The sequence below is a fragment of the Strongylocentrotus purpuratus genome, unplaced genomic scaffold (genome assembly GCF_000002235.5).
Source record: "Strongylocentrotus purpuratus isolate Spur 01 unplaced genomic scaffold, Spur_5.0 spur5_scaffold_6, whole genome shotgun sequence".
NCBI lineage: Eukaryota > Metazoa > Echinodermata > Echinoidea > Camarodonta > Strongylocentrotidae > Strongylocentrotus > Strongylocentrotus purpuratus.
In genome coordinates, this window is record NW_022145612.1 from 56,596,996 (window position 1) to 56,624,437 (window position 27,442).

Consider the following 27,442-nt stretch of genomic DNA (forward strand, 5'->3'; position numbering starts at 1 on the left):
ATTTTTTCAAATGAAGGAGAGGGGGAGGGGTAAAATTTACACAAATAAATTCGCTACATAAAGAAAGGGTACCACTCTTTATGTACGCGATCTCATCATTTTTTGTACAATTTTCACTGCGGTAGCGTTTCGTTGCCAGAGGAACGGCTAATTTCTTTGGGGATTTTCCCCAAAAGTTTTGGGACTTGAGATTTAGAGCTCGCTTAATTCCGTGCATTATTAAAGAGGTAAGAATTTTCCCGTATATTAACCTTTGAATTTTGTTATCATACGATTTTACAGCAGCCTTCTAGCCACTTTACCCGATCGATAATCTCGTAGTACGAGGCGGTGTCATGTTGGCTCACCAGTGCACCTCGGAGCCCTCCCTGGGTTCACTCACACGTACACATCAGACATAGGCCTATGCACAAGTTAAGTACATGCACATGAACGAAGTTATCACGTATGGGCCTACGGTGTACATGAAGTAGGCTTCGCTTCTTCACTTCAGCTGAGCTGTGCTGCTGTGCTCTGCCTAACTAAGTATGAGTATGAAGTAGGCCTAGTCTAGTATGACTGTATGACTGAATGTGGAAAAGAATGCAACTTTTATCAGGAGTGTTAACATTGCAGGGCATGCTGTCGGTACTTTTATCCGTCAGCGATGTCAGAAATCTACGGCACCATGGCAGTCGCCGATGAAAATTCCAGCAGGTGCTGACTTTTTAAGTTAAGAGATCAAGGCATGACTAGATCAATATTGTAGCTCTATTTGTCCGATTGGAGGTGAAATTTGATGTTGTTGTGGAAGTATGATGGCTGTGGTCTGTTTCCTATTGCAGAAATTTTAATTGTGCCACTGCAGGGCTATAGGGTCTAGTTTAGTTGCATGGGGTGGCCGTGTACCGAGGTCGTAATTGCATGCCTGCCTCGTGTGCGGCAGGGGGTGTCGATACACACATAACATGCGGGTTTGTGTATAATAGTATGTGTGTACCCACTATGACCCGCTAGTTTCTAGTAGTATGTACCCCCGTGTGGGAATATGATCCATTCGAGGAAAAGGTGAAATTGTTTAAAACTCGACAAATTTACAACAGTAGCAACAGATAAACATGAGAATTTGGGTTACCCGTAGTAATTTGGTACATGCTTTGATCGTGACGTATAAAAGCATAAAGCTTTGTGACGTACGCGTGCCGCCCACCTTTTTTTTCTTCCTTTTCCTCTCTTCTCCTCTTTCAACCTCTCTTTTTTTTGGGGGGGGGGGGGGTCTTTTTCTCATTTTTCTACTGTCACTCTCATTTTTTAAAGTCACCAATTACTGTGACCTTGAACTTCATTAAATATTACCTGAATAAATCAATCTATTCACTTTGCATTGATCAGTAGCAGAAACTAGTAGCGAGATGTCCCTTGATCTGTATGAACATCTCAAGGTGGTCGGCAAAGGCAGCTATGGAGAAGTGTGGCTGGTCAGAAACAAGAAAGACAAAAAACAGGTAAGCTCCATCTCCTATATGAAGAGAAATATTTGCCCTGCTAATTAAGTGCTGAGCTGTTTTTGAAAGTATGAAATCGTTCTTTTCAGTACAATCTTGAACGAGGATGATCTTGTTTTCGGTCTTTTAAATTGTGGATTATCTGTTGAATTTTATCCTATCTGTGTTTTGATAGTATGTGTGCATTATCAGTTTTAAATTCTTTCTCTGTCAAAATCAGTTTTGAACGGAACATCTTATTTTTAGTGTGCCTGTGTATGTTCAATCATATTGAAGAAAAAATATCATTTTGATAAATAACACAGGATTTAAAAAACAAAATTATTAATACTAATCTATCTCATGAAGAATAATCTGTGAACATCAAATATTGAATGTTGAATTTCAATAATTGGTCAATTTGATATGCATTTGTGATTTATTTCAATCAGTTTGTTATCAAGAAAATGGAGCTTCTCCGTGCCTCCAAGAGGGAGAAGAAAGCTGCCGAACAGGAAGCAAAGCTACTGTCCAAGCTACGTCACCCCAATATCGTATCCTACAAGGATTCCTTTGAGAGTGAGGAGGGTTTCCTCTACATAGTGATGGGCTTCTGTGACGGTGGAGATCTGTACAACAGACTCAAGCAACAGAAGAATGCAGCCTTAGAGGAACGCCAGGTGGTGGAGTGGTTTGTGCAGATCGCCATGGCTTTACAGGTGAGAAATGATGGAGAACCCTCTTATCATATAATAATATCCTGGATGTACAAAGCGCTAAAACATCTGCTCTGTCGCTAAGCACCTAGCGGATATATTTTTCACTGGTCATGAGATCAAGGCTTGCCTTTATACAGTATGTGCATATTTTCCACTCCTGGGATGCATTCCAGTCAGGTGACATTTTACAGGATATAGTTGTGTTCAATTAAGAATGCCATTCATATAAGGTCAGGTACCTATGTAACACCTGGATGGAGGGAAGCAATGTTGATGAAATGCCTTGCTCAAGAACATGCATATACTACTAGGGATAGAACCCATGACCTTTGCATGTCCTCTTAATTATGACACTCCATGATGCTTGAGTCTCATGCCATTACAATCATGCACGCAGGAATAAGCATTGTGCAGTACCGGTAAACTCATAGATGTGGAGTTAAAAGTGTATCAATTACAGACAGTTATTCAAGTTTAATTCAACCATGTTTTGTTTTTTTCTTTACTTTCTTCACAAGGTCTCATAAACCTTCAAAAAATAACAAAGCCAGGCCTGTATGCCCTTTTGATTACATTTTTTTTTCTTGAAATGAAACATGTTTCAGATCAACTCCATCATCTTCAAAATATATTCAACTTAAAAATATAACGGTACTATGTGTATTATCAAGCATGTACAGCATACTTATAAATGCATCTATTTTTATAAAAACTCCATAGTATATGCATGAGCGGAACATTCTCCATCGGGACCTGAAGACGCAGAATATTTTCCTGACCAAGAGCAAGATCATAAAGGTCGGTGACCTGGGCATTGCAAGGGTTCTGGAAGGCAACAATGACATGGCTACAACCCTAATTGGGACACCCTATTACATGAGCCCAGAGCTATTCAGCAATAGGCCTTACAATCACAAGGTAAATTTATTCTCAATAATGCATCTATTTTTAGTCTTAGTTATACATGTTTCTTCTTCGCTGATATATATATATATATATATATATATATATATATATATATGTATCATTTTGGTTGTATTTGTTTTAACTGTAATTTTTTCTGGCCTTCAAAGGAAATTTTGATAACAACTGTCCAGAGAGAGGGAGAGGGAGATAGAGATCTTTTGAGTTATTGAGTTTTTATTGTACGGGATTCCTATTTTGTTTTGAATTTAGTTATATGATAGCATACCTAATTATTAAAACACAATGATTTTATCTTTCTGATAATCACATGTACGTTTTCAAAGCAAATTCAAATGTTATACAAACATGGACAAAATTTGAGCAGATGTAAACATTTGTGCAATTGTTGTATTTAGTGTTGGGGATACAAACCAAGTGAGTTTGATACAAGTAGCAGGCAAGGGAAATATGCTTTCATATAAGCATAAAGAAAGAGCGCAAATCGGTAACTTTTTTCCTTTGAATAGATTCTCTAAGATATGCTTTGGCAATAATTGCTTCCAGATTTATTTTGTCAAAAATTTAGGGTAAGGATAGTGATTGCGATTGGGTTGTAGGTTAGGTTTAGTTCTCAGTCAAAGGCTGAAAGTAAGATTTTGTTTATTGTAGGATATTACTGTGGAGCAATTGTCACCAGAGAATATGTTATGCAAGTTTAGGAAATAATTATGACGTTTTATATCTTAATAATTTTTAACATTCCACTATATGTGCTAATATTCTACAGACTCCAATTTAGTTGATTTAATTTCTTCCTTATGTTGTGCATAGTCTGATGTATGGGCCTTGGGTTGCTGTGTTTATGAGATGACCACACTCAAACATGCATTCAATGCAAAGGATATGAACTCTTTAGTTTACAAGATACTGCGTGGAAAGGTAAGATGGTAATTTCATCATTTGTACCTACATGTATGATCTTAAACAAAAACTCATTGATTCTCTTTTTTCACATTCATACTAATTTCACTTTTTTCACTTTCATTACACAATAATTTTAATGCACTAAATAAGATTCTTGAAAAACCATATCTGAATAATTTTTGCATTAGTTACAGTTAATTGATATTTGTGTAGAAAGAATAACTATTAGTCTGGCATTTTTTTCCAGATAACACACACAGGTAAATGCGAGAGGTGTGAAATGACATTTGAAGTCTGCTTATTTGTATTTAAGGTATTGAAAAGGAAGCTTGTGTTCAGTTATACACAATGTATAACACATGATGTGATCTTTGTAAAGAAAAAAAAAACTACTAAACTATTTAAACTCCTTATAGCTTACTTGATGAATACAACATTTTAAATGTAACAAACTGTCTCATCACGATGTCAAACTTTGTAGCAGTGTAGTGAGTATGATTTGACCTCCATTTCAGATGCCTGCAATGCCTCAACAGTACAGCATAGAGCTGGTTGAACTCATCAAGGCTACCCTGAATCAGAGTCCAGAGAAAAGACCTAGTGTGTCCAGAGTCCTACGCAACCCCTACATCAAGAAACACATAGCCATCTTCCTAGAGGGAACAAGAGCAAGGTAGGCTCATGCAAGTCTAATATGAACCAATGAACTTGAGAAAAATTATCTTTTTTTATGAAGAATGGAATAAATACCATACCATACCATCTAGTCCTCTAAAGATTATTGATGTTGTTGAGAAAAGACACAGTGTGTCCGGATCCCTCTGCATACCGTACTGGTTTATCATCTTATTTCTCCCTTTGTCAATTACTTGTTTTTCTTGTAATCTTTGTATTTTATAATGTACATTCTTTTGCATTTGCATTTTTATGCCTCCGCTACAAAGTAGCCGGAGGCATTATGTTTTCTGGTTGTCCGTCCGTCCGTACGTCCGTCCGTACGTACGTCCGTCCGTACGTCCGTACGTCCCGTTCTCGTGATCGCGTTATCTCAAGAACCAATTGATGGATTCTCTCTAAACTTGGATCATGTATGTATCTTGCAGAGCCAATGAACTGATTAGATTTTGGGGTCACGAGGTCGAAGGTCAAAGGTCACAGGGCTCATTATGTATTCAAAAATAGCTTGTGATCGCAATATCTCAAGAACCGATCAATGGATTCCTGCCAAACTTGGGTCATATATGTATCTAACAGAGCCAATGAACTGATTAGATTTTGGGGTCACGAGGTCGGAGGTCAAAGGTCACAGGGCTCATTATGTATACAAAAATAGCTTGTGATCGCGTTATCTCAAGAACCGATCGATGGATTCGTGCCAAACTTGGGTCATGTATGTATCTAACAGAGCCAATGGACTGATTAGATTTTGGGGTCACGAGGTCAAAGGTCACAGGGCTCATTATGTCTACAAAAATAGCTCGTGATTGCGTTATCTCAAGAACCGGTCAATGGATTCCTGCCAAACTTGGGTCATGTATGTATCTAACAGAGCCAATGAACTGATTATATTTTGGGGTCACGAGGTCAAAGGTCACAGGGCTCATTATGTATGCACAAATAGCTTGTGATCGCATTATAATGAGAACCAATAGACAGATTACTATCAAACTCAAGACATGTATATATGTATCTTGCAGAGCCAATTAACTGATTAGATTTTAGGGTCATCAGGTCAAAGGTCATGGGGCTCATTATGTATGACTATAAATAGCTTGTGAATGCATTATTATTAAAACCGACAGATGGATTACAATCAAACTTGAATTTTAAAAATTGCTTCCGTTTTGGTTTGTAAAGTTGCTCTATGGCGGAGGCATCATTTTTGACTGCGCGCAGTCAAAATTCCATCTAGTTTAAAACTGGAATGTACAAAAATAATTGAAATAAATGAAAGAAACATTCGTAGAGGTAACAGGGCCAAGTAGATAACCCATATCTGGATGACTTCTCTGCTCCTTGGACTATTCCGCCCTGGACAACTATCTCCTCTCCCCCCCCCCCCCCTCCCCCCAACACACACCACACACAAACGCTAACACACACACAATCTGTCTGATTCTTTGTTGTTAGATAGCATTGATGGGGATGTTGGTTGGTGGTAGTGGTGGTAGTGATAATAATGATAGTGGTGTAATACTGATAGTAGTGGAAGTGCTGCTGATGTGATTTTTATATTGTAATTTGTAAGTCCTGTTTTATATTCAATATTATTGATACTGACATCTCAGACATTTTAAATCACCATACAAACAGATTAAAATTGAAGAAAGGAGTAAAGATAACACAATACCATGAATTCCTTTGTGTTCCCTTATTTCAGAAGACCGAGTACATCTTCTGAGAGTAGTAGAAGGGGGTCTAAAGCTGACCTGCAGGAAATTGAAGAGCAGTCCACACAAGACAACGAATCTGGCGGAAAAGATCTGCCTGCTATTTCTGAGGTTCCTTCCAAAAAGGTAAAAACTCTAGTATGAAGCATAATTTCATTAATGTTTTAATTGTGTGTGTATATATATATATATATATATATATATATAAATACATTTTAATGTTGTATATAGACCTGTAACCTGTTCGCAACTAGCACGTGATTGGAATGACCCAAATATCCACAGATATTTACAACATGGAGATGTCTCACTTTGTGCATTTTTTTAATAATCACTGTCAAAGTCATGGAGGTGCTTTATGAATACCTTTTGTTTGCCCTCTTGAGAAGAATACTACCATCTGTGTATCATAGAATGTACAGCTGGTGCATAAATGAATGATTACATAACTTTCATGAGCACCTATCCAGTATTCATTTTGCTGGGTTTTACAGTTTTTGTGCAAGTGACCTATATCTGCCCATGCCCAGATTTGTTTCTATGAACTGGCTTAAAGAGGGATGTCAGGTTTTGATATTGTAATTAATTAGTTTAAATTTAGATGAGATATCTGGCTCTTTAATTAATTTGTTATGCATTTTGATTTTTGTGAAGTCCATACAGTAGATAAAGAAACACATCATCATTATATCATTTTTTTTTCGTCAAAATGTATAACTCTATTTTTATTTCATTTTTGTTTAATGCTTCATTGAATACTTGCAAATGTTATTGTATGATTTCTTTTTCCATTATTTTCTATGATCTTCTCTTCTTTGATTTTCTGATACCAACATTGTGGTAGAAGAACATTAATATCCTTTTAAACCCACTTAAATCCATTCAAATCCATCTTATTCTTCACTTAGCCGGTAAGAGATAACCAGAGTAAATCTTCCATTCCAAGGCCTAGTTCAGCAGGCAAAGAAAGGAAGAGTGCCCAAGGTGTCAGGAAGTCAGTCCCATCAGCGAGCAAGGAAGGGAAGTCACGTAGCAATGTCAAAACACCCTCAGAGGTGAGTTCCTACATCTGATACATGTGGATCCTAATTAGATCCAGGTGGTAACCTTGCAAAGAGGCTGTGCCTTGTTTCTACCAAAAAGCAAGTTGTGTTTTAAAAGGATCTAAGCCATTTTGAAGCTGTGTGTATATACCAGGAACTTCAAAACCAAACATAAAATAAACAATTTTGTTTCTTTCCTGTTTATTTAGGGAGCTAGACTATATTTAGAATGTAAACCCATTGAATCCTAAGCCTAAGATGATTCAGACAAATGTCTCTGGCAAATGTGTGTCGTACCAAAATGAAGTCTGATAGGTCATTTTAAAAATGGAGGAAGCTTTAAAATTACTGTAAGTCACCTTTTGACATTTTACAGAAGTAAGACATTGGCAGGCAATAATTTGGATGTGGAAAATTGAATTTGAGTGATTCAAAACTGCATCAATGATTTGATATCTTCTGTAGCTTTATAAGTAAAAGGCAGGATTATGTACCGGTATACGGATTATGTATGTTAAATATCTAAGAACAGTCTCTTTTTTGTTTTTTCCCAGCCCAAGCTACCACTCAAGAAGTCACGGCCTCTACCTGTTCCTCCCAAAGGTGGAACTCCAGAGACAAGCAAAGGTGCTAAGAGGTCAACAAACTCAGCAGGTTCCTCAAGAACTTCATCCTCCAGTTCAGTGAGCAGTTCTAGAGATGATGCAAGCACACCAAGAACAGATGTAGGTGGATCGATGGAAATATATCAAGCAGTCTGAATACATTGGTTTTTTAGCGATGTGTTTCTTAATGAACCCTTTACGTTTGGTTTCAGTTTGATGTAACACTCTTAACAAACTTACAAAAGAAGATGGGAAAAACTTTAAAGTTTTGTGCTTGATTGGTGTTTTTTTCTCATATTCTGAAGAGAGAAAAAGTGTAGGTGTGGATATACTTCTGAACAGAGGGAGAGAGAGAGAGAGAGAGAGAGAGAGAGAGAGAGAGAGAGGAAGAGAGGGAGCTAGGAGGCTTAGAGTGATGGAGGGAGGGAGGGAGCCATGTTAGAAAAAGAAGAAGATTGTAAACATACCTGTGTGAAGTATACATTATATGATGATCTGTATGCATTTGTTTCACATTACCAGCAGAGAGGTTCTTCTGCCAGAACTCGTAGGAGAGAGAAGCTGAGAGAGTCACAGGAGCAGCAGTCACCATTATCACACGGTAACCTAACATTAATTATTTTGTTAACCCATTGGAGACTGGTCCGGTGGATAAGTCTCCGGACTGTGAACCACAAGGTATGGGTTTCAAATCCCTTCCACAACACAAATGACCTTTGGCAAGACGTTAATCTACATTTGCAACGCTTCCCCCAGGATAAGTAAATGGGTGCCTAGGAAGATTGTTCCCTTAAAATTCAATGTGAACTCATAACTGCTGCCGGAGTTAAAGCTAAGGTAATAATTTCCAAGGAAAATTCTATAGAGAAGTTCACAATATGTGAAGCCAATGAAGAAATTACCAGTGTCAGTTAGAAGAACTCCCGTATTTTCCGCAAATTTTAAAATTAGACTAGAATTTGACTTTGTTGTGATTGGCTAAAATAAAAATAAAATCTGAAAGATGTATGACTGAATGATACTACTTGCCTTGCTATCCTCTTCCATGTTTCACAAGATACCAGAGTATATCTATCATTTTATTTATGTGTTCTTTTCTTTCTTTCTATGATGTTCAGTGAGGAGAAGTTCTGATGCAGTTAACCGCAGTCATGATGAACCAGACAGTAACCATCCTAGGAGACCGGTAGCTCATACTAAATCTGACCCTGGCTCTAAGGTTAGTCAATCAATACAGATATAAAGACTGATTGGGTATTAGTAACCCTGTTTACATTTGGACTCCATTGGGTAAAGAGTTGAGATTGATGTCAATATCCCAGGTAATCGCAATTAAATGCCCAATGCAATGACACTGATCAGCGCTTTGACTTTCAAGATCTTTACAATATTGATGTTGATGCATCGTCCTGGCAGCATGAATTTGGTTCTTTATATGGCACAGCAGTCATGGTGCAGTACACGTTATGATTAAAGAATTGTGTCACTTTAGTCCAAGAACAATTTCAATTTTGAGTAAAAATTAGACAATTTGTTTTAATCAGCCGAGTCTCTGAGAGCTTTCATGACATATAAGAAATGACAATATTCCAAGCTAATCATGGTAGTCGTGACAGAAGTCATAGATATTCCTGGTCATCAGAAATACCTCTCAAAATAACAAGCCACCAGCATCGGCTCATGCTCTATGGGGAGAAGAAATCACCTGATTAAATCAGATCCTGGCATAGCTAGGGTTAATGATTCTTTCACATCTATCTGTAGGATTCATCATCATCATCATCCTCAGCCTCAGCGTCGCTCTCCAGGGATGAAAGATCCAATCGACATGCCCGCACAGAGAGCAGAGATACAGACTCAACGATATCGGATGATGAGGATGAAGACACCAAGCGCTCAGGCAAAAAGAAGGGGTAGGTAGATGTTCTTCAGGAAAGGAGATGGAGATGGATGATTGATTTTCAGGTGAAAGTTTAGAAGGATGATTACTCTTATCCAATAGAGTTAGTCTGGTTCTCAACAGATTGTACGGATTGATGGGTGGGGGGGGGGGGGGGTATTGAAGATAAATTGTGATAGAAAAAATGCTGTTGTTGACTCTTGAAGATTCTTGAACCCAACTAAACCCCCTCCATCCCCCAGCCATAAATGAATAAGTATGCCTCATAGCCAGCCAGCACAGTATGATCCCAAATACGTTTCTAAATCACAGCCCTATAGATCCTGTATTTAGGGTTAAATTACTTTTGTAACTCCATGTTTCATGGGCATGCCATCATAAAGCCCAGCATTATTTGACATACTGTTTGTAAGCATACAGGCAGTAGCTCCATGAAACGCATGCATTTTGCTGACAACGTGACATGTTATGAATTGCATCTTGTGTTTGCTGGTTGTGTAACAGTGATGATGATGAAATTGAGGAGTTCTCCAACCTTCTTGCAACAACTCTGAGGATTGAAAAGAACAAGAACAAGAAAGTAGGAGAGGAAGGTGGAGACTTTGGTCGAGATTCTCCCGATACCCCGGAGGAACCCAGCCCACCACCCTCAGCAAGACCAGGATCTGGAACAAATCTCAATGGAACTCTGGATATAGCCATAGAAGCAGCGGCTCCCAGAGCACCCAAAGGACTCGGTAAGTTTGGGCTTGATCGAGGATTAATGAATAAGCTTGATGTTATATATATATATGATATACAAGTACATATATAATTTATTTTTTGCAGTATGATTGAGAATATGTTTATTTAATTCTGAATATCACTTTTCTGATGAACCCTTTTCATTTGAATTGCTGCTTCAAGAATTTTTTTGACAATTTGTATTATAAAGCGGTCAAAATTTGCATGAAAGCTATTCAAATGCTTGAGAGCTATACTTGAGATATAAATCGACTTTGTTTAGTCTGTTTTTAGAGAAATATACATTTTCTTTTGATTTCTATGTCCATTTTGGACATCAAATGAAGATGAAAAGGAATGTTGTTATCAACAAATTATCACTTGGGAGAATAATTTTACTCAGTAGACGTATTGTTTGGTTTTTAATTGTTTTTTTGCTGTAAGCTTTGTCGTTGTTTGTTTATTTAGGGAATCTTCCTCTCTTTGACCTATGAGATTGATTTAATGTGATAGAGTCATGAAAAATAGATACAGTACCTTTAATGAAATTAGAGTAGACTAGTTATCAATGCCCATTTTTCATCCAGGCAATGCAACGATGACAACATCTGGTCGTCTGATGGACCGCATCGCCATGCTGAGGAAAGACATCATGCAAGGCATCGGCATCGAGCTACTAACCAAGGCTTATGAGCTCTTAGAGAAGGATGATGACGAAGATACAGAGGTAGGTCAAAGGTCAAGATTGCTTGTTACAAGAATGGATGACATGTATGGTTGCATTTTGCTGTCATTTTGTGACTCTTTCTTAAATTGAATACAAGTGATGCAAATAATACATTATGGTAGAACCTTTTAGAATCCTGAATGATTTATATGCAGTATAATAAGAATAGCTGTGCATTATGTTTTGGAATCTTAACAAAATTACACTACTTTGTGGAACAAACAAAACATAGAGAAAAAAACAACCTTGTACATAAATATACACATCTTATTTCCATGTCCTTTTGTGTAAAATAATAGCATTAAAATTAAATCATCCTCATATATACATGTATTATTCGTAATTAAAACTGTTTCAATTTGTATAAAAAGAAACAATGGGTTGTGTCTGTGTGTTTGCTAAGAAAAGAAACATGATTTTCTGACATTCCATTGTGATTCCACGCTTAATCAGATGGAGAAAGAGGATCAAGAGGTTGGTTATTATTACATGCTTGCTGAGATTTTTCATAGGTTTCATACAATTTGCTTGGCTATGACATTGGTGTCTATGATTCACACCCACTCATCAAAATGGTGGCTGATTTATAGCCTACTGTGAAATCACCACAATATGGGGTTGTGATTATGACCTGTACCCCTAGAGGGTAATACATCTGTGTTGCAGTTACTCTTCTTGGGATTCTTCTTCTCCACATAGCTTTCCTCAGACGTTTTTTATGCCTCCGTTACGAAGTAGCCGGAGGCATTATGTTTTCGGGTTGTCCGTCCGTCCGTCCGTCCGAGTTTGCGATGGTATGCTTGTGTGTTTAGTTTTACGTATGAGATATCCTTGTGTGTCACTTTAGACTTGTGTGTCTAGCCACACAAGAAAACTATCATATTCAGTGTCTAAGATGTCTGACATGTCATTTCTAATCAACTAAGATTTAGTCACACAAGAAAAATTTCTCCCAAAAAAAGGCCCAAAATAAATGTCCAAATTTTAGAGAGGGGTTGTGTCCAAGTAGCCAAACTGAATAGTGCCATCTACAGTTGACATCCAGGTAGCTAGGTACTATGCTCATCTGCAGTACTTGTGTGTGTGTGTGTGACTTGTTAGTGTGTAGTATTTGTAAGCAAAGTAGTAGGCAGTGTATGGCTCTGTGTGTGTGTGTGTCATGAGTGGATGGTTTTGTGTGTGCAGTGTATATAATACATGCAATGTTTTTTTATGCCACACAAGCCTTAATTTTCTTGAATTGGACAGGGGTAGACAATAATGTCGTTCTGCCACACTAGCCTTAATTTTCACGACTTGGACAGAGGTATATAATACATGTAATGTCTTTCTGCCACACAAGCCCTAATTTTCTTGACTTGGACAGGGGAAGATAATAATGTCTTTCTGACACACAAGCCGTAATTTTCTTGACTTGGACTGGGGTAGATAATAATGTCTTTCTGCCACACAAGCCTCTATTTTCTTAACTTGGACAGGGGTAGACAATAATGTCTTTCTGCCACACAAGCCTTAATTTTCATGACTTGGACTGGGGTAGACAATAATGTCGTTCTGCCACACAAGCCTTAATTTTCATGACTTGAACAGAGGTATATAATACATGTAATGTCTTTCTGCCACACATGCCCTAATTTTCTTGACTTGGACAGGGAAAGATAATAATGTCTTTCTGACACACAAGCCTTAATTTTCTTGACTTGGACTGGAGTAGATAATAATGTCTTTCTGCCACACAAGCCTTAATTTTCATGACTTGGACAGTGGTACAGGTATATAATATCTTTCTGCCACACAAGCCCTAATGTTCTTGACTTGGACAGAGGTATGTAATGTTTTTTTATGCCACACAAGCCTTAATTTTTTTGACTTGGACAGGGGAAGATAATAATGTCTTTCTGACACACAAGCCTTAATTTTCTTGACTTGGACTGGAGTAGATAATAATGTCTTTCTGCCACACAAGCCTTAATTTTCATGACTTGGACAGAGGTATATAATACATGTAATGTCTTTCTGCCACACAAGCCCATTATTTTCTTGACTTGGACTGGGGTAGACAATAATGCCTTTCTGCCACACAAGCCCTAATTTTCTTGACTTGGACAGTGGTACAGGTATATAATACATGTAATGTTTTTATGCCACACAAGCCTTAATTTTCATGACTTGGACAGGGGTAGACAATAATGTTTTTATGCCACACAAGCCTTAATTTTCATGACTTGGACAGGGGTAGACAATAATGCCTTTCTGCCACACAAGCCCTAATTTTCTTGACTTGGACAGTGGTACAGGTATATAATACATGTAATGTTTTTATGCCACACAAGCCTTAATTTTCATGACTTTGACAGGGGTAGACAATAATGTTTTTCTGCCACACAAGCCTTAATTTTCTTGACTTGGACTGGGGTAGATGACAAAATCTTTCTGACACACAAGCCTTAATTTTCATGACTTGGACAGAGGTATATAATACATGTAATGTTTTTTTTATGCCACACAAGCCCTAATTTTCTGGACTTGGACAAGGGTAGATAATAATGTCTTTCTGTCACACAAGCCTTAATTTTCTTGACTTGGACAGGGGTAGATGACAATATCTTTCTAGCAACACAAGCCTTAATTTTCTTGACTTGGACTGGGGTAGACAATAATGTCTTTCTGCCACACAAGCCCTAATTTTCTTGACTTGGACAGTGGTACAGGTATATAATACATGTAATGTTTTTATGCCACACAAGCCTTAATTTTCTTGACTTGGACAGGGGTAGATAATAATGTCTTTCTGCCACACAAGCCTTAATTTTCATGACTTGGACAGGGGTAGATGACAATATCTTTCTAGCAACACAAGCCTTAATTTTCTTGACTTGGACTGGGGTAGACAATAATGTCTTTCTGCCACACAAGCCCTAATTTTCTTGACTTGGACAGTGGTACAGGTATATAATACATGTAATGTTTTTATGCCACACAAGCCTTAATTTTCTTGACTTGGACAGGGGTAGATAATAATGTCTTTCTGCCACACAAGCCTTAATTTTCATGACTTGGACTGGGGTGGATGACAATATCTTTCTGCCACACAAGCCTTAATTTTCATGACTTGGACTGGGGTAGATGACAATATCTTTCTGACACACAAGCCTTAATTTTCATGACTTGGACAGAGGTATATAATACATGTAATGTTTTTATGCCACACAAGCCTTAATTTTCTTGACTTGGACAGGGGAAGATAATAATGTCTTTCTGCCACACAAGCCTTAATTTTCATGACTTGGACAGGGGTAGATAATAATGTCTTTCTGCCACACAAGCCTGAATTTTCATGACTTGGACTGGGGTATACAATACATGTAATGTTTTTTTTATGCCACACAAGCCCTAATTTTCTTGACTTGGACAGGGGTAGACAATAATGTCTTTCTGCCACACAAGCCTTAATTTTCATGACTTGGACAGGGGTAGATAATAATGTCTTTCTGCCACACAAGCCTTAATTTTCATGACTTGGACTGGGGTAGATGACAATATCTTTCTGCCACACAAGCCTTAATTTTCATGACTTGGACTGGGGTAGATGACAATATCTTTCTGACACACAAGCCTTAATTTTAATGACTTGGACAGAGGTATATAATACATGTAATGTTTTTATGCCACACAAGCCTTAATTTTCTTGACTTGGACAGGGGAAGATAATAATGTCTTTCTGCCACACAAGCCTTAATTTTCATGACTTGGACAGGGGTAGATAATAATGTCTTTCTGCCACACAAGCCTGAATTTTCATGACTTGGACTGGGGTAGATGACAATATCTTTCTGACACACAAGCCTTAATTTTCATGACTTGGACAGGGGAAGATAATAATGTCTTTCTGCCACACAAGCCTTAATTTCTTGACTTGGACAGGGGTAGACAATAATGTCTTTCTGCCACACAAGCCTTAATTTTCATGACTTGGACAGGGGTAGATAATAATGTCTTTCTGCCACACAAGCCTTAATTTTCATGACTTGGACTGGGGTAGATGACAATATCTTTCTGCCACACAAGCCTTAATTTTCATGACTTGGACTGGGGTAGATGACAATATCTTTCTGACACACAAGCCTTAATTTTCATGACTTGGACAGAGGTATATAATACATGTAATGTTTTTATGCCACACAAGCCTTAATTTTCTTGACTTGGACAGGGGAAGATAATAATGTCTTTCTGCCACACAAGCCTTAATTTTCATGACTTGGACAGGGGTAGATAATAATGTCTTTCTGCCACACAAGCCTGAATTTTCATGACTTGGACTGGGGTAGATGACAATATCTTTCTGACACACAAGCCTTAATTTTCATGACTTGGACAGGGGAAGATAATAATGTCTTTCTGCCACACAAGCCTTAATTTTCATGACTTGGACTGGGGTAGATGACAATATCTTTCTGACACACAAGCCTTAATTTTCATGACTTGGACAGAGGTATATAATACATGTAATGTTTTTATGCCACACAAGCCTTAATTTTCTTGACTTGGACAGGGGAAGATAATAATGTCTTTCTGCCACACAAGCCTTAATTTTCATGACTTGGACAGGGGTAGATAATAATGTCTTTCTGCCACACGAGCCTGAATTTTCATGACTTGGACTGGGGTAGATGACAATATCTTTCTGACACACAAGCCTTAATTTTCATGACTTGGACAGAGGTACATGTATATAATACATGTAATGTTTTTTTTATGCCACACAAGCCCTAATTTTCTTGACTTGGACAGGGGTAGACAATAATGTCTTTCTGCCACACAAGCCTTAATTTTCTTGACATGGACAGCGGAAGACAACAATGTTTTTCTGTCACACAAGCCATAATTTTCTTGACTTGGACTGGGGTAGATGACAATATCTTTCTAGCAACACAAGCCTTAATTTTCTTGACTTGGACTGGGGTAGACAATAATGTCTTTCTGCCACACAAGCCCTAATTTTCTTGACTTGGACAGTGGTACAGGTATATAATACATGTAATGTTTTTATGCCACACAAGCCTTAATTTTCTTGACTTGGACAGGGGTAGATAATAATGTCTTTCTGCCACACAAGCCTTAATTTTCATGACTTGGACAGGGGTAGATAATAATGTCTTTCTGCCACACGAGCCTTAATTTTCATGACTTGGACCGGGGTAGATGACAATATCTTTCTGACACACAAGCCTTAATTTTCATGACTTGGACAGAGGTATATAATAATGTCTTTCTGCCACACAAGCCTTAATTTTCATGACTTGGACAGGGGTAGATAATAATGTCTTTCTGCCACACAAGCCTTAATTTTCATGACTTGGACTGGGGTAGATGACAATATCTTTCTGACACACAAGCCTTAATTTTCATGACTTGGACAGAGGTATATAATAATGTCTTTCTGCCACACAAGCCTTAATTTTCATGACTTGGACAGGGGTAGATAATAATGTCTTTCTGCCACACAAGCCTTAATTTTCATGACTTGGACTGGGGTAGATGACAATATCTTTCTGACACACAAGCCTTAATTTTCATGACTTGGACAGAGGTATATAATACATGTAATGTTTTTATGCCACACAAGCCTTAATTTTCATGACTTGGACAGAGGTATATAATACATGTAATGTTTTTTTATGCCACACAAGCCCTAATTTTCTTGACTTGGACAGGGGTAGACAATAATGTCTTTCTGCCACACAAGCCTTAATTTTCTTGACTTGGACAGGGGTAGACAATAATGTCTTTCTGACACACAAGCCCTAATTTTCTTGACTTGGACAGGGGAAGATAATAATGTCTTTCTGCCACACAAGCCCTAATTTTGTTGACTTGGACTGGGGTAGATGACAATGTCTTTCTGCCACACAAGCCCTAATTTTCTTGACTTGGACAGAGGTATATAATACATGTAATGTTTTTTTATGCCACACAAGCCTTAATTTTCATGACTTGGACAGGGGTAGATAATAATGTCTTTCTGACACACAAGCCTTATTTTTCTTGACTTGGACTGGAGTAGATAATAATGTATTTCTGCCACACAAGCCTTAATCTTCATGACTTGGACAGAGGTATATAATACATGTAATGTTTTTTTTATGCCACACAAGCCTTAATTTTCATGACTTGGACAGGGGTAGATAATAATGTCTTTCTGACACACAAGCCTTAATTTTCTTGACTTGGACTGGGGTAGATAATAATGCCTTTCTGCCACACAAGCCCTAATTTTCTTGACTTGGACAGTGGTACAGGTATATAATACATGTAATGTTTTTATGCCACACAAGCCTTCATTTTCTTGACTTGGACTGGGGTAGACAATAATGTTTTTCTGCCACACAAGCCTTAATTTTCTTGACTTGGACTGGGGTAGATGACAAAATCTTTCTGACACACAAGCCTTAATTTTCATGACTTGGACAGAGGTATATAATACATGTAATGTTTTGTTTATGCCACACAAGCCCTAATTTTCTGGACTTGGACAGGGGTAGATAATAATGTCTTTTTGTCACACAAGCCTTAATTTTCTTGACTTGGACTGGGGTAGATGACAATATCTTTCTAGCAACACAAGCCTTAATTTTCTTGACTTGGACTGGGGTAGACAATAATGTCTTTCTGCCACACAAGCCCTAATTTTCTTGACTTGGACAGTGGTACAGGTATATAATACATGTAATGTTTTTATGCCACACAAGCCTTAATTTTCTTGACTTGGACAGGGGTAGACAATAATGTCTTTCTGCCACACAAGCCTCAATTTTCACGACTTGGACTGGGGTAGATGACAATATCTTTCTGACACACAAGCCTCAATTTTCATGACTTGGACAGAGGTATATAATACATGTAATGTTTTTATGCCACACAAGCCTTAATTTTCTTGACTTGGACAGGGGAAGATAATAATGTCTTTCTGCCACACAAGCCTGAATTTTCATGACTTGGACTGGGGTAGATGACAATATCTTTCTGACACACAAGCCTTAATTTTCATGACTCGGACAGAGGTATATAATACATGTAATGTTTTTTTATGCCACACAAGCCCTAATTTTCTTGACTTGGACAGGGGTAGACAATAATGTCTTTCTGTCACACAAGCCTTAATTTTCTTGACTTGGACTGGGGTAGATGACAATATCTTTCTAGCAACACAAGCCTTAATTTTCTTGACTTGGACAGGGGAAGATAATAATGTCTTTCTGCCACACAAGCCTGAATTTTCATGACTTGGACTGGGGTAGATGACAATATCTTTCTGACACACAAGCCTTAATTTTCATGACTCGGACAGAGGTATATAATACATGTAATGTTTTTTTATGCCACACAAGCCCTAATTTTCTTGACTTGGACAGGGGTAGACAATAATGTCTTTCTGCCACACAAGCCCTAATTCTCTTGACTTGGACAGGGGTAGACAATAATGTCTTTCTGACACACAAGCCCTAATTTTCTTGACTTGGACAGGGGTAGACAATAATGTCTTTCTGCCACACAAGCCCTAATTTTGTTGACTTGGACAGGGGAAGATAATAATGTCTTTCTGCCACACAAGCCCTAAGTTTGTTGACTTGGACTGGGGTAGATGACAATATCTTTCTGCCACACAAGCCCTAATTTTCTTGACTTGGACAGAGGTATATAATACATGTAATGTTTTTTTATGCCACATAAGCCTTAATTTTCATGACTTGGACAGGGGTAGATAATAATGTCTTTCTGACACACAAGCCTTAATTTTCTTGACTTGGACTAGAGTAGATAATAATGTATTTCTGCCACACAAGCCTTAATTTTCATGACTTGGACAGAGGTATATAATACATGTAATGTTTTTTTATGCCACACAAGCCTTAATTTTCATGACTTGGACAGGGGTAGATAATAATGTCTTTCTGACACACAAGCCTTAATTTTCTTGACTTGGACTGGGGTAGATAATAATGCCTTTCTGCCACACAAGCCCTCATTTTCTTGACTTGGACTGGGGTAGACAATAATGTTTTTCTGCCACACAAGCCTTAATTTTCTTGACTTGGACTGGGGTAGATGACGAAATCTTTCTGACACACAAGCCTTAATTTTCATGACTTGGACAGAGGTATATAATACATGTAATGTTTTGTTTATGCCACACAAGCCCTAATTTTCTGGACTTGGACAGGGGTAGATAATAATGTCTTTTTGTCACACAAGCCTTAATTTTCTTGACTTGGACTGGGGTAGATGACAATATCTTTCTAGCAACACAAGCCTTAATTTTCTTGACTTGGACTGGGGTAGACAATAATGTCTTTCTGCCACACAAGCCCTAATTTTCTTGACTTGGACAGTGGTACAGGTATATAATACATGTAATGTTTTTATGCCACACAAGCCTTAATTTTCTTGACTTGGACAGGGGTAGATAATAATGTCTTTCTGCCACACAAGCCTTAATTTTCATGACTTGGACAGGGGTAGATAATAATGTCTTTCTGCCACACAAGCCTTAATTTTCATGACTTGGACAGGGGTAGACAATAATGTCTTTCTGCCACACAAGCCTCAATTTTCACGACTTAGGCGGATAAATGATGTGTTTTTGCGGGACACAAGCCTTAATTTTCCTGACTTGGATAGAGGTAGACAATAATGTCTTTTGGGCATGCAAGCCTTAATTTTAATTTTAGAAACCAATCTCAACACATATTGTATTAAAAAACACACAAGATGCATTTTCATTTAGTTTTAGACAAACACACAAGAAGTTGGGAATTAAGACACACAAGTAGTCTTTAGAGGGAAAAAATGAAAAGACACACAAGATACCCCTTTTTCTAGACACACAAGACAAAAATCTCACAAGCATACTGTCGTGAGTAGTACCGTCCGTCCGTCCGTACGTCTGTACGTACGTCTGTACGTACGTCCCGTTCTCGTGATCACGTTATCTGAAGAATGGATCAATGGATTCCTACCAAACTTTGGTCATATATGTATCTAGCAAAGTCGATGAACTGATTAGATTTTGGGGTCACGAGGTCAAAGGTCAAAGGTCACAGGGCTCATTATGTATGCAAAAACAGCTCGTGATCGCGTTATCTGAAGAACCGATTGATGGATTCCTGCCAAACTTTGGTCATGTATGTATCTTGTAGAGTCGATGAACTGATTAGATTTTGGGGTCACGAGGTCAAAGGTCAAAGGTCACAGGGCTCATTATGTATGCAAAACGGCTCGTGATCGCGTTATCTGAAGAACCGATAGATGGATTCCTGCCAAACTTTGGTCATGTATGTATCTTGCAGAGCCAATGAACTGATTAGATTTTGGGGTCACGAGGTCAAAGGTCAAAGGTCACAGGGCTCATTATGTATGCAAAAACAGCTTGTGATCGCGTTATCTCAAGAACCGATTGATGGATTCCTGCCAAACTTAGGTCATGTATGTTACTTGCAGAGCCGATGAACTTATTAGATTTTGGGTAACGAGGTCAAAGGTCAAAGGTCACAGCGCCCATTATGTATGCAAAAACAGCTTGTGATCGCGTTATCATTAGAACAGATTGATGGATTCCTGCCAAACTTAGATCATTTATGTATCTTGCAGAGCCAATGAACTGTGTAGATTCTTGGTTCATAAGGTCCAAGGTCATGGGCTCATTATGTATGCAAAAATAGCTTGTGAACGCATTCTCATTAGAACTGACAGATGGATTACTATTTAACTCTGGATATCTTGCAGAGCCAATGAGCTGAGTAGATATTAGGATCATGAGGTCAAAGTTCAAAGGGTCATATATGTATATGAGAAATTGTTTGTAATCACGATATTCTGAGAACCTGTTAATGGATTACAATTGAACTTGAATTTGAAAAATTTCTTCTGTTTTGGTTTGTAAAATTGCTCTATGACGGAGGCATCATTTTCGACTGCGCGCAGTCGAATTCCATCTAGTTTTCTCACTTATATTCCCTCTTTAAAGTATAGCACATGATTCTCTGCTGTTCTAATGGGGTATATGTATGATGATAACAGATTCTTTGAATTGTCAATTGGAGTTTTTGTCCCTTTTTTAGGTATTTGTGTTTTGTTTGTGATGCAGGAATTTAAATTCAAGAATTTCTTGATGAATAACATTTAGTATTCTGCTTTGATGTGTAAATGTCTTCTATTGAATGCGGTGTGATCTTATTTCTATTTCAACACTTTATTGTACATGTAATCTGCTTCCAATTCTGGAAGGCTATTTCTTCAGGGGGTGTACAACTGTTGCTTTTCTGTTGTTCTGTTGAGTTTGTTTGCAGAGTCCATTTTTCCTCTAGTTCTTTCTTCCCACATTTCATTGATGATACATGCCAGGTCTCTTCAACTCAGTATGCTGGCTGCAGAGTGCAGAATGGATCTGTTCAGTTTCCTTGTCTCCTCCTCCTCCTGTGATAGCTTCCTTGCAGTTGTGCACAAGGATATGAATGATACCATTCACAGTTGTTGATGGGGATGATGATGTGACTTACAGTGTAGATATTGGACTTATGGGTCTTTTACACTTTTTGATGTAGATAAGGTTTCTTACAGTGAGTGTGTATGTAACGAGAATGCAGCTTTTTATGCCTCCGTTACGAAGTAGCCGGAGGCATTATGTTTTCGGGTTGTCCGTCCGTCCGTACGTCTGTCTGTACCGTACGTACGTACGTCCCGTTCTCGTGATCACGTTATCTCAAGAACCGACTGATGGATTCCTACCAAACTTTGGTCATGTATGTAACTTGCAGAGCCAATGAACTGATTAGATTTTGGGGTCAGGAGGTCAAAGGTCAAAGGTCACAGGGCTCATTATGTATGCAAAATTAGCTTGTGATCGCGTTATCTCAAGAACCGACTGATGGATTCCTACCAAACTTTGGTCATGTATGTAACTTGCCGAGCCTATGAACTGATTAGATTTTGGGGTCACGAGGTCAAAGGTCACAGGGCTCATTATGTATGCAAAAAAAGCTTGTGATCACGTTATCTCAAGAACTGACTGATGGATTCCTACCAAACTTTGGTCATGTTTGTAACTTGCAGAGCCAATGAACTGATTAAATTTTGGGGTCACGAGGTCAAAGGTCACAGGGCTCAATATGTATGCAAAAATAGCTTGTGATCGCGTTATCTCAACAACCGATAGATGGATTCCTGCCAAACTTAGGTTATGTATGTATCTTGCAGAGCCAATGAATTGATTAGATTTTGGGGTCAAGGTCAAAGGTTATGGGGCTCATTATGTATGCAAAAATAGCTTGTGATTCCCAGGACCAAAATCCAATTGAAACCAGTTGAAATCTCCAACTGGTTTCAATTGGTTTCAACTGGTTTCAATTGGTTTCAATTGGTTTCAATTGGAATTGAAAATTTCCAGTTGAAACCAATTGCCGAACTGGAAAATATTGTTATGGGTACTCATTTCCAGTTCAAACCAATAAGAAGTGCAACTGGAACCAGTAAGGTAATTTTTCCAATTACTCAATTGGTTCCAGTTAGAAGTCATTTCCAGTTACCCAACTGGTTCCAGTTAGAAGTTCAACTGGAAACAGTAAGATGATTTTCCTGTTACTCAATTGGTTCTAGTTAGAATTCATTTCCAGTTAGCATTCATTTCCAGTTAGAAGTCATTTCCAGTTACCCAACTGGTTCCAGTTAGAATTCATTTCCAATTACCCAATTGGTTCCAGTTAAAAGTCATTTCCAGTTACCCAACTGGTTCCAGTTAGCATTCATTTCCAGTTAGAAGTCATTTCCAGTTACCCAACTGGTTCCAGTTAGAATTCATTTCCAGTTACCCAACTGGTTCCAGTTAGAATTCATTTCCAGTTACCCAACTGGTTCCAGTTAGCATTCATTTCCAGTTAGAAGTCATTTCCAGTTACCCAACTGGTTCCAGTTAGAAGTCATTTCCAGTTACCCAACTGGTTCCAGTTAGCATTCATTTCCAGTTAGAAGTCATTTCCAATTAGAATTCATTTCCAGTTACCCAACTGGTTCCAGTTAGCATTCATTTCCAGTTAGAAGTCATTTCCAGTTAGAATTCATTTCCAGTTACCCAATTGGTTCCAGTTAGCATTCATTTCCAGTTAGAAGTTATTTCCAGTTACCCAACTGGTTCTAGTTAGAATTCATTTCCAGTTACCCAATTGGTTCCAATTGGAAATATTTCCAGTTACCTAACTGGATCCAATTGAAACCAGTTAATTTGCATATTATATGCTTGTGAGCAGATCAATGTTTTATGTAATTTATTTTGATTTACAATGTACTTATTAATTAATTTTCATTTGCAAGTAATGCATTTGTTTTAGATAAATATAAAGATTAATTAGCAATGATAAGCATGTTCATTAGTAACATATTTTTGTAATTACACAGATTAAAAGTTGATTAGTAAAACACTAACCATGTACAAAATACATCAAATACAAACATATATAATGGCAATGCCTTCCTTGTTAACTCGGCGTTGTGGCGTGCGCCTGTAATCCAGCTACAAAGTGGAAGTTACAAACTGATTCAGCCGAGGACGCAGGTTCGAAACTGAGTCACGTCTTTCGGATGGTGACGTTTAAAGGTCGGTCCCAGACGTAAATAATCATATCTGATTGATACACGTCTGTAAAAACCCAATACACACACACTTGTTAAGTATATTATATGGTCTGCATATTATGATGCCCTTTACATTGTACTTAATGTAGACACATATAACAATGTTTCTGTGTTGACATGAGCGATAATTAGTGCAAGAGCTAATTAACTTGTAACTAATTAAGTTTTTGCCAACTGTAAGTTTCAATCGGATCCAATTGAAACCAATTGAAACCAGTTGAAACCAGTTGAAGCCAACTGGTTTCAATAGGGAAATTGGAACAACTGGTTCCAGTTGAAACCAATTAGGCAACTGGAACCAATTGGCAATTGGTTTCAACTGGTTTCAATTGGAACCACTTGGCAATTGGTTTCAACTGGTTTCAATTGGAACCGGTTGGCAACTGGTTTCAATTGGAACCAGTTGTTCCAATTTCCCTATTGAAACCAGTTGGCAACTGGTTGGCAATTGGTTTTGCTCCAATTGGTTTCAACTGGATTTTGGTCCTGGGTTGCATTATCATTAGAACCGATGGATGGATTACCATCAAACTCAAGACATGCATATATATGTATTTTGCATTTGAGGTCATGAGTTCAAAGATCAAAGGGTCATACATGTATATGAGAAATAGCTTGTATAATCACGATATTCTGAGAACCTATTATGGATTACAACCGAACTTAAATTTGAAATATTTCTTCCGTTTTGGTTTGTAAAATTGCTCTATGACGGAGGCATCACTTTCGACTGCGCGCAGTCGAAGTTCCATCTAGTTTCTTTCTTATATACAGGAATTTATTGATCTCAGTCTGGTCACCAGAGCGTCATGGACCCTTTTGCGTGAATAAAATTCCAATTAAATGCAGATCATTTTTGTTTTTACAGAAGTTCCAAATACTCAATCCTGATTGGTTGAAAATCAAGTTGCATTTGATATTTTAGAGTTGGGTTTAAATTCAAATTTTTATGCAAAGGCCCAAAATGTTGCATAAGTTTGTCCCTTATCTTCTACTAGTTCATTAATATAGTGTTTCAGGAGTCATGGTAAAGATGCCAACAAAAATAAGCCCTGTTTGCTTGATTCTTGAACACGTATGTGACGTGGCCCGATTTCTATGTACTAGTAACCAGCTTTGTTCAAGCTTTATGTAGAAAATTTGAAGTGGCTCTTAGCTGACACAAAATGGTGCTATTTGACCAAGATTACAGATTTGAATTCTGTGAATATACATGTTCATCGTATATAGAGTTAGATTGCAATCCTATATAGTCTCATTTGAAATGGAAATATATTTTTCAGCGTTAAGTCCAAATACACTTGAATTGAGCTCAATGGTGTAACACAGATAATATTCTCTGTATTATTTCTTTTCAGGCCCAGTTATTGCAGTTGTTGGGGAGAGAGAAGTTTGAAATCTACGGAGGAAAAATATGGCAGCTCAAATTCTGTGAAGAGACTGTGTTTGGATGAAAATTGTCTCACGTCACGCCAGCCAGGAAGCATTTCCAAGCATTGTGAGAGGAGAGGAAGGAAGTGAATATTCTATGAATTCATTTCTTCATCAGTGTGTGTTTTGTTGGTAAAAGAAAGGTGAGAGTGATGGTCGATATGTGCTAACCAGTTATGGGTGTTTGATACCAAGATGTTTTGATAAACGAAAGCCTGTGTTTAGGTGAGATGATGTCCATATAAGGAAGAAAAGTAATGCCTCATGGCGAAATTTGTACTAGATCTTTCGGTCAACCCATGATGCTACTTTATACCATATTCTTCATGTTAGCTGCAAGTATGGACCAATGATTTGAAAGGTATTTTCTGTTCAACATGTAAGGCTGTAAGTATAGATGTTAGTATAGGTCTCTACCTATTTTCCTACTGTGATAGGTTATAGGAATTTTCTTTGTCCCCTGTCTTGTGAGTCTGCGATCATTTAAAACCACCATTACATATTACCTCTATTATAGTTATTGAGTTTTTATTGATTATCATATATAATATATTACTCTAAATCTGTAATTTATACATGGATGATGAATTCTATGAATTGTAAATAAGATGTTAGATATAAGATATGAAAGCAGAAGGTAAATGGTTGTGGAGAGTTGTGTGTTTGTTTGTTATCCGTCCACATGTGTACAGAATTTAGTACTGTTGTGAGGTTCACCATTGATTTGAATTAACTTTACCATGAAACCTAGAAAAGTCTCTTTATATTATTGCAGCATTCTCATGATCATTTTCATAGTCATAATTTAATAAACAATTAATTAGGGTAAGGAAAGTTTTTATAGAGGCGATGTGAAATAAAGAACACCAAATGCATAGTCAAACATACAAAACATGTAGTTGGTTCTTTGCCTAAAAGCCACCAAAACATGCACTATATTATTATGATCAAGCCAAGAAAAAGTAGGAACAGCATATCAAAGTACAAAAATGTTTTTTAATGTAAATTCATCACTCAAGAAATTTTCAGCCCAGATCCCAGTCTCAAAATCAGGCTGAGTATATAAAGAGCAGATACCATGTATTCTGCTCTTTCTGGAAGAGAGAAAACATTGAATGTATCCGCAAGCACCTATTTTACTGATGCGGAGAAGTCATATTTTTTCCAGGTGTCATGGTGATATCTCACTTTCATGAATAAATTAACTTTTCATTCATTTAATGATTTATGTTTTGCTTGGTTAGGATAAGCTAATCAATTCAATGCAAATTCAATTTATTTATGTTTTCAGACAAAGGTCACTCATTACAAAAAAAAATGTTTTGTTAGGAGTTGCAGTCTGTATATTTTCTCAATCTCTCCTGTAAAACATCAATTAGTGCATGCTTGTAGGTATGTGCTTGCTTCAGATTCTGGCTTGATAGATTCTTCACAGTTACATATATTTCTATGATTTGTTTTCTTTGTCTATCTAGCTTAAACATAACCTAAAGTATTCAATGTGATGACCTTTTTTCCAGTCTGTATTCAAAAATTTGCTCTGAAAACCAGAAAAAATTATTATATCCTTATCTTCACAGTGTTCTATGTTCACATGCTTATATCCTTCTAAGTAATATTTCATATGTATTCTATTTACTTAAATCTGTTGTGATGTTCTCATATTTACTCAGTACTAAATAAAAGGAACTGTAGAATCAGGAATGCTTGAATTTCCAAGACATGTATATTCTGTCTAGAATAGTTTATGATTGTATTCAAAAGGTAGGATTTGCTGAAAGCTTACTATACTGTCAGTGTGGTATTTATTATTGTTTTTCTGTTTCCTGGAAAGCAATTAACATTCATACAATGTGTATTCAATCCCCTTTGTATTAACAATTTTTTTTTTTAAATGCATTCTTACCCCAAAAGTCCTCTATGTCTC

At 37.5% G+C, this 27,442-nt stretch overlaps 1 protein-coding gene across 5 annotated transcripts; it reads left to right on the forward strand.

Moving 5' to 3' along the window:
• Positions 1-86: 86 nt before the first annotated feature.
• On the forward strand, positions 87-27,393 carry LOC583872 (serine/threonine-protein kinase Nek4). 5 transcript variants are annotated; one of them, XM_030973406.1, is made up of 15 exons: positions 87-227; positions 1,372-1,484; positions 1,916-2,182; positions 2,903-3,100; positions 3,920-4,027; positions 4,528-4,685; positions 6,393-6,528; positions 7,311-7,457; positions 8,000-8,170; positions 8,573-8,651; positions 9,169-9,269; positions 9,815-9,963; positions 10,455-10,687; positions 11,261-11,400; positions 25,443-27,393. In XM_030973406.1, exons 2-15 carry the CDS (start codon positions 1,392-1,394, stop codon positions 25,536-25,538), a joined length of 2,076 nt encoding a protein of 691 aa, XP_030829266.1. In that variant the 5' UTR covers positions 87-227; positions 1,372-1,391; the 3' UTR covers positions 25,539-27,393. The 5 variants fall into 5 exon arrangements, with proteins under 5 accessions (XP_030829266.1, XP_030829270.1, XP_030829267.1 ...); XM_030973410.1 differs by having other exon boundaries at positions 8,576-8,651; XM_030973407.1 differs by having other exon boundaries at positions 1,375-1,484.
• The last annotated feature ends 49 nt before the right edge of the window (positions 27,394-27,442 follow it).